Raw genomic sequence first — 13,944 nt, 5'->3', positions numbered from 1 at the left:
GCTGTAGGTTTTCTATGTTTCTATGTTTTCTAAAGAGCAAGAAAGTTATGCTGCAATCATACAGTGTACTGGCAAGACCACACCTGGAGTACTATGTACAATTGTGGTTTCTTTGAGAAAAGACATACTGGCTTTGGAGGCAGTGCAAAGGAGTTTTTCCAGGCTGATCTGGCGATGAGGAGATTGAGCTGCTTAGGACTATACTTGCTGGAATTCAGAAGAATGAGAGGGGGTCTTATAGAAATCTCTTCTGTTTTATTGTAAAAGGGATAGATAAGATATAGACAGGAAAGTTATTTACACTGAAGTGAGATTAGAATTAAGAAACATAGCCTTAAGATTTAGGGGAATAGATTTACGATAGAAATGAGGAGAAAATGCTTTTTCCAGAGAGTAGTGAATCAGTAGAATTCTCTGCCCAGGGGAGCAAAAAAGGATAAATATATTCAAATTTCAAAGCAAATTTATTATCAAAGTACATATACGTCACCATATACAACACTGAGATTCATTTTCTTGTGGGCATACTCAATACATCTATAGAATAATAACCATAATGAAATCAATGAAAGACCACACAAACTTGGGTGTTCAATCAGAGTGCAAAAAACAACAAACTGTGCAAATACAAAAAGAAAGAAATAATGATAATAAAAAATAAATATAAATAAGACACAGATTTTTGCGTAGGAGGGGAATTAAGGACTTTAGGGAAAAGGCAGATTAGCGCGGCTAAACCCACAGCCAGGTCAGCCGTGATCTTATTGAATGATGGAACATGTTCAACCAGCCAGATGGTTGACTCCTCCTCCTCTTATTTTTTATGTTCTTTCATAAGGGTGAATCTCCAATACCTGAACCTCCATAATATGGCTGTTACTTAACGTTGTCAGCTTTTTGTGATAATAACTTGCAGATTTGGCAGAATAGGACTCTCTTTTTAGATGATAGTTGAATTTTAATTAAAACTGTGGTCATTAACCAGTAGTCATGCATATTCTGTTCCTCACTTATTCCTGCAAAGGTGCTGTTGACTTGTTCTCAATTTAGTTAGTCTGCCATCTGGTGGTTGTCATCCACTCATCTGTCATCAGGTTGTATGCTTGGTGGAGAATGGAGAGATGGAAGAGTAATCCCTCTTGGAGTACTGAGAAAGCAGGGCAGGAGATGTGTCCAGTTGTAGAATTTTGTTGAAGGTGGTAGAAAAACTGAATTGGAATTAGTTATTGCCACATTCACTGAGATAGTGAAAAACTTTGTTTTGCATGCTATCCAGACAGATCTTTTCATTACGTCAGTGCACCGACGCACCACATTATCAGGTCCTATCATGAAGGACCCTCACCATCCAGTATATGCCCTCTTCTTGTTACTACCATCAGGGAGGAGGTACAGGAGCCTGAAGACCCATGTTCAACTCTTTAGGAATGGCTTCTTTCTCTCTGCTGTTCGATTTCTGAACACGACCTCACTATTTTGCTCCCTTTTTGCGTAATTTTTAAAATTCTTATTCTAAAACATTGCATTTTAATGTATTGCACTGTATTGCTACTGCAAAGCAACACATTTTGCAATGTATGTCAGTGATGATAAACCTGATTCTGAATCTTGTTGAAGGTGATAGAAACTGAATTGCAGTTGGTTTAGTACTGTCTCGTGTACTGAGGTACAGCGGAAAAACTTTGTTTTGTATGCCGTCCGTACAGATCATGTCATTGCAACAGTGCATTGAGGCAGAACAAGGAAAACAATACAAGATTGATCTGTTGAATATGGTGGGACGGTGAGGTGGAACACAGCGATACTGAAGTTTCAACAAATTGCAGATGACTCTATAACGCTGTTCCTGGCTGGTGGTGTACTGGCATCAGCACTAGACTTCGGAGCAAAGGCTCCTGAGTACGAATCCAGACAGTTCCCTTGCATGCCTTCCATCCGTGCTGGGTTGAGCATCAAGCTAGCAATTCGGCCTCGTAAAAATAAGAAAGCCTCCTAGAAAAAAACACTGTCGTGATGGCGTCCCGATGACTCCACTCGGAGTTAAGGGCTTTCTCCTTCTTCTTCTATAATGCTGTAGCAGCTCTTCTAAAGAAAATTTTATCCATGTAATACTAACTCAGTTTTTCCTCCCTTTATTGCGCTGCTGATCTGTGTGTGTTTCCGATACAGTTACTCTGTATCAGAGACTGGGCACTTGAGGCACAGGAGGATATGAATCAGGTGGGCAAAAAGGTCAGCATGGGCAAAGAGGACCAAATGGTCCATTTCTGAACTGTATGACTCTAAGAGTAGGATCGCCCACCAGTGACCTGTATTTCAGATTTCGATATGACCCTTTGTTTTCCTGTCTTTCTCTAACTGCATTTATTAAATGAACATCAAGATAACCTCTTCACCACTTATCACCATAACAATTTTGGCTTTTCTTTGTCCTTATGCACCCCTCTCCCACCACTTCAGCAACTTAAAACTGTTGTTTCCTCTCTTTCCTAGTTCTAAAGAGTAGCCATAAACACAAGAGATGCTGGAAATCTGGGGTGACGCTGCTGGAGGAATTCAGCAGGTCAGGCAGCACCTGTAGAGGGAAATAAAGAGCCAACTTTGCAGGCTGATGAAGGTCCTGATGAAGGGTCTTGGCCCAAAAAGCATGTTCTTTATTCCTCTCCGCAGATGCTGCCTGACCTCCTGAGTTTGCCCAGCATTTTGTGTATGTTACCCTGATGAGTAGTCATCAAGCTGCACCATTAAATCTGTTACTCTTTCTGCAGATGCTGCCTGACCTGCTAAGTGTTTATGGCATGTTCTATTGTAGCCAATTTCTAGTTTCTACAGTTTTTAGGTTTTAAATATTTGATAATGCTGGATTATTTATTTCACCAGAGTAGCATGAAATTAAGTATATATGTTTTAAAATCTTTCTCTCTTTCCCACAGATTAATCCAATGGCCTTCAGGGCAATCCTGCAGTATTTATACACAGGTACTAAACTTTGCATGAATATATTTATTGAGATACAGCACAGAATATGCCCTTCTGGCCTTCAAGCCATGCCCATTCAGCAACCCCCAATTTAATGGGGTAATTTATAATGACCTACCAACTGGCATGTCTTTAAACTGTGGGAGGAAACTGGAGCACCCGGAGGAAATCCACATGGTCATGGAGAGAACATACAAACTCCTTACGGGAATTGAACCCAGGTCGCTGGTGCTATAAAGGTTGGTCTAACCACTACGCCACCCTAATACTTGGAACTAAAATACTGTACTTGGAGATACTCGAATATAGGTGATAACTGACTTAATGTATACTGTTGCCTCTGAGACAAAAGGTTCTACCTTCAAGTTTTACACTAGCCATTTGACCAAAAATACTGTTGTATATTTCAGACGTGCTCCTGAGGGAGAGGTGCTCTACATTTAAAATTCAGAAGTTCAAAGTAAATTTATTATGAAAATATGTATGTCACCACTTACTACCCTGAGATACATTTAAAATCTACACACAAAGCCTGACTGATGTGCAAAAAGAATGTGCAAATATTTAAAAAAATAATTAATACATGCATCCTGAGAAAATGAGTCATTGAAGGTGAGTCCATAGGTTAGTCATAGTGAAGTTCAGCACAGAAACAGTCCTTTTGGCCCATCTGGTTCATGCCTAAACTATTTAAACTGTCTACTTCCATCGACCTGCACTGGGGTCATAACTCTCCATATTCCTACTGTCCGTGTACCTATCCAAATTAATCTTAAATATTGAAATTGAGCTCACATGCACCACTTGCACTGGCACCTCATTCCACACTCTCACAGCCCTCTGAGTGAAGATTTCCCTCATGTTCCCCTTAAACTTTTCACCTTTTACCGTCAACCCATGGCCATGGTTGTGGTCCCACCCAACCTCAATGGAAAAAGCCTCCTTGCATTTACCCTATCTATACCCCTCATAATTTTGTAAATCTCTCAATCTTCTATGTTCTAAGGGATACAATCCTAATCTATTCAGTCTTGCCTTATAACTCAGGTCCTCCGGACCCAGCAGCATCCTTATAACTTTTCTCTGCACTCTTTCAACCTTATTTACATCTTTCCTGTGGGTAGATGTCCAAAATTGCACACAATACTCCAAATTAGGCCTCATCAATGTCTTATACAATTGCACCATAATATCCCATCTCCTGTACTCAATACATTAAATTATGAAGGCCAAAGTGCTAAAAGCTTTCTTTACAACCCTGTCTACCTGTGATGCCACTTTCAATGAATTATGGAGCTGTATTTCCAGATCCCTTTCTTCTACCACACACTTCAGTGCCCAGTGTGTAAGTTTGTGGAATCAATTCAGAGTTGAGGTAAGTGAAGTTATTCAGGCTGGTTCAGGAGCCTGATGGTTGAAGGGTAGTAACTGTTCCTGAACCTGGTGCTGTGGGACCTAAGGCCCCTGTACCTCCTTCCTTCTTTCAGAAGAGCCAAACCTATGTTCTCCACCCCCTCCACACCTCTCACAGATGAATATAAAGGATCTCCTAATTAAAAGAGAGAAGAGATCTCCACAGTCCTGAAATGATATTTTCTCTGTCTATAATTTACTTGTTGCTATTTTTGAAAGCTTGCTGTGTACAATTTGGAAGCCTGTAGACCGGAGGCTTGGAGATCTGTCCTAGATTTGGAGGACACTCTGTATGTGTGTGGGTGGGTGGGATGAAGGGAAGGGGTTTGTTTTGTTCTGTGCTGTTTTACTGAGCATTGTGGGCTTGCTATAATGGTGGAATGTGTAGTGACACTTGGCGGGCTAGCCTCAGCACATCACTAGGTAGTGGTGGTTGTTAACACAGGTGATACATTTCATTGTACACTCTGTAGCCCCTTCATTAGGCACAGATGTGGAACCCAATGTGGTCCTTTGCTGCTGTAGCCCATCCACTTCAAGGTTCGATGTATGGTGTGATCAGAGATGCTCTGCTGCACACCACTGTTGTAAAGTGTGATTATTTGAGTTATTGTTGCTTTTCTGTCAGCTTGTTTATCTACTTATCCATCACTCCCTCCCTCCCTCCCCTCCTTTCCCCTCCTCTCCCCCCCTCCCCCCTCCCCCCCAACCTTTCTGGCCCCTTGAGCCATGCCACCCCGATTTAATCCTAACTTAATAACGAGACAATTTACATGACTAATTAACTTACCAACTTGTACATCTTTGGAATGTGGGAGGAAACCAGAGGACCTGGAGGAAACCAATGCGGTCATGGGGAGAACATGCAAACTTCTTACAGGCAGTGGCGGGGACTAGTCTGGCCATCTCCTCTGACCACTCTCATTAACAAGGCATTTTTGCCCACGGAACTGATGCTTACAGGATTTTTTCGGGGTTTTTTTGGCATCATTGTCTGTAAACTCTAGAAACTTTTGTGCGTGAAAATCCCAGAAAATCAGAAGTTTCTGAGATACTCAATCCTCTCCATCTGGCACCAACACTCTTTCAAATATCAAAGTTACCTTGATGATATTTTTTCCTCACTCTGATGTTTAGTCTGAACAACAACTGGATCTCTTGACTCCATCTACATGCTGTTCTGCATTGAGTTAATATTTGATTAAATATTTGCATTAATGAATACCATGTGAATCTAATAAAGTGGACCTGAATGCATGTTTTGAAATACATCTGATAAATAGCTGAATACGATTGTGGTTGTTATTCTGACACTGACAGAGTGATTTTGCTTCAAGTATGTTCAAATGAGGAGAGAAACATTATTTAAATGCATACTTTTAAAAAATTCAGCTGTTTATTAATTCCAGCTCAGTGTTTAGTACAAGCTCCAAAACCTGGGCGCCTGTACCTCCTTCTGCAACTGGATCCTTGACTTCCTCCCTGGGAGACCACAGTCAGTGCAGATTGGAAATAACATCTCCTTGCTGTCAGTCAACACCTGTACACCTTAAGGATGCGTGCTGAGACCACTGCTCTATTCTCTTTAAACCCGTTACCTAGGCACGGCTCAGATGTCATCTATAAATGTTCTACTGACACAACTTTTGGTGGCAGAATTTCAGATGGTGACGAGGAGGCATACAGAAGTGAGGTAGTTCAGTTGGTTGAGTGGTGTTGCAACAACAACCTTGCATTTAACATCATTAAGTCCAAGAAATTGCTTTTGGACTTCAGGAAGGCGAAGCTGAGAGAAGTTGAGGTCAGCAGTGGAAAGGTTGAGCAGTTTCAAGTTCCTGGGTGTGAACATCTCTGAAGATTTATCTTGGGCCTAACATGTTCATGTAATTACAAAGAAGGCAAGAAAGCAGCTATGTTTCATAAGGAGTTTGAGGAGATTTGGTATGTTACCAAAGACTCTAGCAAATTTCTACAGATGTATGGTGGAGAGCATTGTAACTGGTTGCATAACCATCTGTTTTGGAGGGACTGCACAGGATCAGAAAAAGCTGCAGAGGGTTATAAATTTAGTCAGCTCCATCATGGGCATTAGACTTCCCAGATTCAAGAAAGATTGTATTCAGAAGACTATTTTCAAAACCAGATGCCAAGTCACTCTGTCAGTGTCAAAAAGGTGGTATCTATCACCCACGACATGTCCTCTTCTCATTGATACCCAGGAGTCTGGGTGCCACGGTAGCATAGTGGTTAGCGTGACACTATTACAACTTGGGTGTTGGAGTTCAGTTTCATTATCATCCGTGAGGAGTTAGTATGTTCTTCCTGTGAACGCGTGGGTTTCCTCCAGTGCTCCAGTTCCATACCACATTCCAAAGACCTGTCATTTAGTAGGTTAATTGGTCATTGTACATTATCCCGTGATTAGGTAAGGGTTAAACAGGGGAGTTGCTATATGGTGCGGCTCGATGCGCTGCATCTCTAACTGAAATAACTAAGGCACGCATTCAAGATTTTTGCAACACTTCCCTCTTCTTTGCCATCAGATTTTTGAATGGACAATGAATCTATGTACACTACCTCACTTTTTTAAAATCTCTTTTTGCACTATTTATTTAATTTAACTTTTTATATATACATTTCTTAATGTAGTTTATACTTTTTTTTATTATGTATGCAGTGTACTGCTACTCCATAACAACAAATTTCACAACATAGCTAGTGATATTAAACCTGATTCTAATTCTGATTCTGAATTTTATAAAGCAATGTCATAGAGTCACAGAGCACTACACCATAGAAACAAGCCCTTTGGCCCATCTAATCTGTGCCGAACTGTTATTCTTCCTAGTCTCATCGACTCACGTGGTGCATAGCCCTCTGTATCCTTCCATTCACTGACCTATAGAAGCTTCTCAAACGTTGTCACCACCATTTCTGCTGACTGCTTGTTCTACACTCGCACCATCCTCTGAGTGAAAACATCATTCTCAGTTTCCGCTGTAACATTTCACCATTTACCCTTAGCCTATGGCCTAGCTGTATTTTCACCAAATCTCATTGGAAAAAGCCTGTTTGCTTTTGCTCTATCTATACCCCTCAAAACTTTGACTCCCTCTATCAAATCTCCTCTCATTCTCTTACGCTCCAGGGAATAAAGTCCTAACCTAATCAACTTTTCCCTATAACTCAGGTCCTTAAGTCCCAGTAACAAGTGAAGATTGATGACACAAAGCCAACATGGATTTGTTAAATGCAATTGTGAGCAAGTAGGCTGATAGAATTTTTGATCAAATAGGAAATGATGAGGGAAATGCAGTTAATATTACAGTATATAATGTGAACCTTCAAAACACATTTAATAAGATGCAACATAATGGAGGTGTCATCAAGATTGAAGGCATGGAAATGGAAGAGCTGTAGAGCGTGGATAGCATATTAGCTCCTTCTGCAGTTCTGAATTTGTAATACATTCTGTTTTGTAACTTGTACAAAGATCTGTCTGTCAAAGCCCTTTGTAAACTTGAAGACCTTTTAAATTAATCTTTTTTTAGTTTTCTACATTAAAGAGAATAATTTTGATTTCTGTTTTTTCCCTTTTTAATAGGCGCCTTAAACTAGCGCCATTCCAGTTGACTTTCTTAGACATTTTTACCAGTAATTCAAGATTCAAGATTGCTTATTGTATTTGTTTAATATACAAGTGTAAAGAAGAATGAATTGATTGTTACTCTGGATATGCTGCAGCATAAAAAAACACAATAAGCATGAAGAACACAATAAAAACACAATATAAATATAAAAGCAATCCTATAAAAGACAATGTACAAATAACTTATATACAAGACTGATTGTACATGTATAAAGTGATGCTGGATGGTCTGTATGTGGTGGCGGTGTGTTGCAGGTGGGTAAGTTGTTGATCAGCCTGATGACTTTGGAAATGTAACTTTTTAAGTTACAAGAAACTCTATCACAATCCAGACATTTAAAAAAAGTTTTATAATAAATTTCTTGCTTTTGTATTTATGTTTATATTTATAAAGCCAAGAGACTCATAAATAGACATATTGATGAAAGAAAAATGGAAGACTATGTGGGAGAAAGGGTTAGATGGGTCTTAGAGTTGGTTGAAAGGTCAGTAAAACATTGTAGGCCATAGGACCTGTACTGTTCTACATTATGTTCTATGTTATAACGCTGTGAGCATTTTTAAAATAACTTTACCAGCTCAGCATTTATCTTCAGCAATTTTCAAATCAAATCAAGTTTAATTGTCATTCAAACCATACATGGATACAGCTGAATGAGACAGCGTTCCTCTGGAGCCAAGGTGCAAAAACATACATGTGTATTTAAAATAGTGAGAAGGAAAAAAAGAACATAGTGATGTAAGACAACAAATTTTTAGACCAAGTTCCTCCGAATTGATGGTTCCTGGCAGTCCAGCCTGTAATTCCACTGATCCACCACTAGAAGCCCCCCACTGAGCCTGTACACCACACTGCAATGCAAGCCCGAGGACTGAGGCTTAGTCCAAGCTACAACCGAGGCAACACTGCAGTCTCACCACCAAACAAGTGAAGCAGGTTTGATACAAACAATGTCCAACAGGGCCTTGCAATTGCAAAAGAAATGTCCAAGACAGTCACTCGTGGTCTCACTGCATGCTGCCTTCAAGCCAATTCGAAGGCACCAACTCCGGTGCCTCTGAGTAGAAAGCAGCAGCATGGTCGGCATCTAGGTCAGGCCTTCTGAACCAAATAAACGTTACCTTTTATTGTGATTACTGTAATTTGTTAACCCTACGTTGTATCGCTGCCACAAAGCAACAAATATTACAAATTATGTTAGTGACAATCTATATGCAGCTGAACTTCCAAGTTAATATTCCTGCGCCCATTTAATAATTTGCCATATAATTTATGCAGTTTCTAGTCATTTTACCTTGAACACTTTCTGTATTTTAATTAGTCAACTTTGTGTTCGCTCATTTGTGCAGTCTCTGTTCTCCTGGGGTGTTTGTATGGTTTTATTTAGTGACCCATCTTTTCCAAGTGAAGTTTAATTTTGATTCTCACTTTAAGTCATGTAACTGTTTTCTTGTTTTTTTTGTTTCCACAGGCCGCCTAGACATTGAAATGGAAAATGTGGAAGATTTTAAAATCTTGGCAAAGCAGTGCAAATTAGAAGAGCTTATCGGTGAAGTAGAAAGGAAATGCAAGAAAGTGTACGAGTTTGGTAAGTTCTTACAGTACAGGTGGTCCCCGAGTTACGAACGTCCGACTTGCAGTCAACTCGTACTTATGAACCAAGGAAGGAGAACGCTGTCCGCCATTTTAAGTCGTTGCCTTTGACACTGTGTTGAGTGTGTAACTTTGTATTTGGCTTAAATTTTTCTTAGCAAGATCCATCCATGGTGGCGCAGTGAGATCAGCGCCGGACTGGAGAATGGAGTTTCCCGAGTTCGATCCAGTGACAGACCGCTCCCATGCTGGGTTTAAGTCAATCCAGTGACTCCTGTACCATCTGTGCCAGGGTGATATTGAGCGCACAACTCGACCTCGTTAAAAAAAACACTGCCACCTCCAGTTTAAATTCCCACGCGGAATATTGTGGAGGATCAAATACAGTACCCAAACCCAGCACAGCCCCCACTTGTCCCATTTAACCTGTCTCAGTGCGGACCTGGGGAATTCAGTGCGGTGGTCCTTAGGACCCAGCAGACCTCGGGAGTTGGCGGAGAACGGGACCTGCCGCCCGCAGTGTTTCTGTTCCATTGATTGGAAGTGATCGCGATTGAAAATAAAGTGGAAATAATAAAGCATTTGGAAAGAGCTGAAATGCTATCAGTCATTGGAAAAGCATTAGGCTACAGTTGGTCAATGATCGGAACAATTTTAAAGAATAAAGTGAGAATAATGGAGCATGTGAAAGGCCCTGCCCCGATGAAAGCTACAATTATTACTGAGCAACGCAGTGATTTAATTATTGGAATACATATGTTTCTTAAATATTTTATATGCATGGAAAGGTAAAATATATACTATATACTAAGACAAACATTTGACTAACTGACGCTAAATAATACCGGATGTACTTGTTCCGATTTACGTACAAATCCGACTTACAGACGGACTCAGGAATGGAACTCGTACGTAACTTGGGGACTGCTTGTATTCAATGTACTAAATCACTGAAATCTCCAAAGCAAAATATGTTTCCAGTGGCCATAAGATACTGGAGGTCTATGTGGGAGGGAAGAGTTAACTTGATCCTTAGCCAGAGAGTGGCGTATCAGTGGAATTTAGGCAAATGGTGGTGTATCTGGAATTCATTGGCTGTGAAGGGCAAGTCATTGGGTATACCTAAGCAGAGGTTGATAGGTTCTTGATTAGTTATGGGGAGAAGCAAGAGAATGGGATTGAGGTGGATAATAAATCATATATAATGGAATGGTGGAGAAGACTTGATGGACCAAATGGCCGAATTCTGCTTTTATGAATTATAGTCTTATCTTTGAATCGGTTAAACGGTTGGCACAACATTGTGGGCTGAAGGGCCTGTATTGTGCCATACTTTTTTGTGTCCTATAAGCTTCCTTGGTTACAGAATCTGAAGATAAAGATGGCACTTCATTACTTGCAGGATCTTCCCACGTGCTCTATAATTAATATATCACTGTTCTGTGATGTGGGAAGTGTGGCAGCTAATCTGCAGACAGCTCTATCCTTTATGTGATCAGATAATTAAAGTCAAAGTCGACTTTATTGTCATCTGCACAGGTGCAATGAAAATCTTACTTGCAGCAGCGTCCCAGGCAAAGGACATCAGATAAGCAGCATTCTTGAGGAAAAACATAACTTAAACATAAATTGTACATGACTTTTTACTAGAAAGTACACAATTAAAATCAACAAAGTCTATTTTAGTTTGTGGTGAGGACATTTTTTCCCAGTGTTGGAGAATCAAGAACTCGGAGGCCATAAGTTTCAGGTGAGAGGGGAAAGATTTAAAAGAGAATTTGAGAGGCAATGTTTTCACACAAAGGGTGGCACATATGTGAATTGAGCTTCCAGATAAAGTGGTTGAGCAAATACAATAACTTTTAAGAGACAGTGGACAGGTATGTGGGTAGGAAAGGCTTTGAGGTTTATGGGCTAAACATTGGTGAATGGGATTAGCTTGGATGGGACAAATTGATAAGCATACAATAGATGGGCCAAAAGGCCTGTTTCCCTGCTGTATTACTCTATAATTCAGTAGAAATAATCTTATAGCATGGTTTTAAAAAGAGCAGTGAAGTAATTCCCAGTGTTTTGGTATTTATCCCACACCCAACATCACTATTGGAAATTATCTGGTTGTTAGCACATTGCATTTTCCTACATTACAAGTGTGATGCTACTTCTGAAGTACTTAATTGCTTTGAAATGAACATGAATGCAATATAAAAATAAAAATGACTAAGGAATACTTTAAGAGGTTGGTAGAGCGGTTGTATTTTTTTTAATACAGTCTCTTCAAAACCTGGGACCTGGGTGAAAATCTTAACTTTGGAACCTCAAGAGAATTGCAGACTACAAGACGATTTGGCCATGCTTGCAGATTGTGCCCTGCCACCTGAGCTCAGGGTAAGTCTTGTCTTATTAAAGTATATTTTGCAAAGGGTTTCAGAAGATTTTGAATGATTAATTTTTTCCTGAAATAGAGAAGGTTAGGAAAAGTCAGATTACAGATATTGGAATAAATGCACTCTTTTGAGAGAGAGAGAGAGAGATATTAAATGACCAATTATCAAGGATACTGACTTATAGTATCGGTGAAGGAAAAATTTATCTACACATTTGGAGTGCACATCCTGTAAAGATGGTGGAGATTATTAAACTTTCAAAAGTGGATTGGATATATATTTGAAACAGGATTTTTTACAGGGCTACACTGCACTGCAGTAGGATAGGAATTTTACTTGGTTAGTTCATTTGCTGATTTGGAACAGACACAATAGGCGAGGGAGGGGTGTGGCAGAGAAGGAGTTACGGAGGTGAGGGGTGGCACAGGTGCAGCCACAGCCAGCCCTGGGATAGCAGGCAAGTTCATTTGATTTCAAACAATTAGTTTATTGATCATTACAGAAGGCCTCTCTGTGCTTCCCGCTACCCACTCTCCTCCTTTCTCCTTTTGCCAACCATGATATCCTTCTCTCCCTTCCCCCTTTCCCACTCTCAGTCCACAATAGAGATTCCTATCAGAATCAGGTATATCATCACTCACATCTGTCATGAAGTGTTTTTTTTTGCAGCAGTACACTGCAATATATAAAATTACTACAGTACTGTGCAAAGGTACAAGCTAAATATGTGCCTATGACTTTGGCACAGTACTGTAAATGGAATAATTATTTGATATAAAAGTATAGAATATGTTCATGCCATCATTTCTTCTCTCTTAGACACACAAATGGCTTCAAGTACAGGAATCTAGAGCAACAAACAATCTGCTGTAAGAACTCAGCAGGTTGAGCAGCATTTCTGAGAGGAAAGAAAATGTTGATGTTTTGTGTCGAAACTCTGCCAAAAGGACCAGGTTGTCATGCATGGTTTCAACTGAAAATGTCAGTTCCTTTTCCTCCATAGATTATATGCTTCAACAAACAGCAATGGGATAAATATTTAGGTAGCTGATTTTAATGAACTGAAGGGTATATATTAATTAGAAAACTAGCTTCCGCAATTCTTCAAGTGGTGTCACAAGACCTTTTACCTCACCTGACTGCTTACATGGGGTCTTGGCTTGACATGTTATTCAAAAAATGGTCATTTTGAAAGTACAGCTGTTTCATTTCAGAATCAGGTTTTATATCACCGGCATTTGTCATGAAATTTGTTAACTTATCGGCAGCAGTACAATGTCATACAATATAAAATAGAAAGAAAATAATAAATAAATAAATAAACTGGACACTGTAAGAGAGAGAGAGAGTGTGTGTGTGTGTGTGTTTCTATATATATATGTATAATATATGTAAGATAGTTAAAAATAGTGCAAAAACAGAAATAATAGAAGTGAGGCGGTGTTCATGGGTTCTGTGTCCATTTAGGAATTGAATGGCAGAGGGGAAGAAGCTGATCATGAATCACTGAGTCCGTGCCTTCAGGATTTTGTACCTCTTTCCCAAAGTTAACAATGAGAAAAGGGCATGTCCTGGGTGCTCGACTGCTCCCTTCAACGGAAGCTGCCCGATCTGCTGAGTTCATCCAGCTTGTTTGCATGTGTTTATTTGACCACAGCATCTGCAGTGTACTTTGTGTTTACACGTCCTGGCTGATGGGAGTCCTTAATAATGGACCCTGCCATTCTGAGGCACTGCTCCTTGAAGATGTCTTGGATCTTCAGTACTGTTCATTGCTCACTGGGACATCAGTCCTGATGTTACATAGCATAAAGAACATAGAACAACTCTTCAGCTCTTGTCTGTGTCAAACTATTAATCTGCCCAGTCCTATTGACCTGCACCTGGACCACAGCCCTCCATACCTCTCCCAGCCATGTACA

General features: G+C 40.0%; 1 protein-coding gene across 3 annotated transcripts in view; it reads left to right on the top strand.

Moving 5' to 3' along the window:
• abtb1 (ankyrin repeat and BTB (POZ) domain containing 1) overlaps positions 1-13,944 on the top strand; it is a 76,631-nt gene that overhangs the window by 32,429 nt on the left and 30,258 nt on the right. For all 3 annotated transcript variants that reach the window (XM_059943940.1, XM_059943939.1, XM_059943941.1), the window contains 3 exons: positions 2,934-2,979; positions 9,514-9,630; positions 11,908-12,023. In XM_059943940.1, the coding sequence (XP_059799923.1) occupies positions 2,934-2,979; positions 9,514-9,630; positions 11,908-12,023 (279 nt within the window). The remainder of the gene's footprint in view (positions 1-2,933; positions 2,980-9,513; positions 9,631-11,907; positions 12,024-13,944) is intronic.

Source organism: Hypanus sabinus, chromosome 19, assembly GCF_030144855.1.
Source record: "Hypanus sabinus isolate sHypSab1 chromosome 19, sHypSab1.hap1, whole genome shotgun sequence".
NCBI classification, from domain to species: domain Eukaryota; kingdom Metazoa; phylum Chordata; class Chondrichthyes; order Myliobatiformes; family Dasyatidae; genus Hypanus; species Hypanus sabinus.
This window is presented reverse-complemented; position numbering and strand designations above follow the sequence as displayed.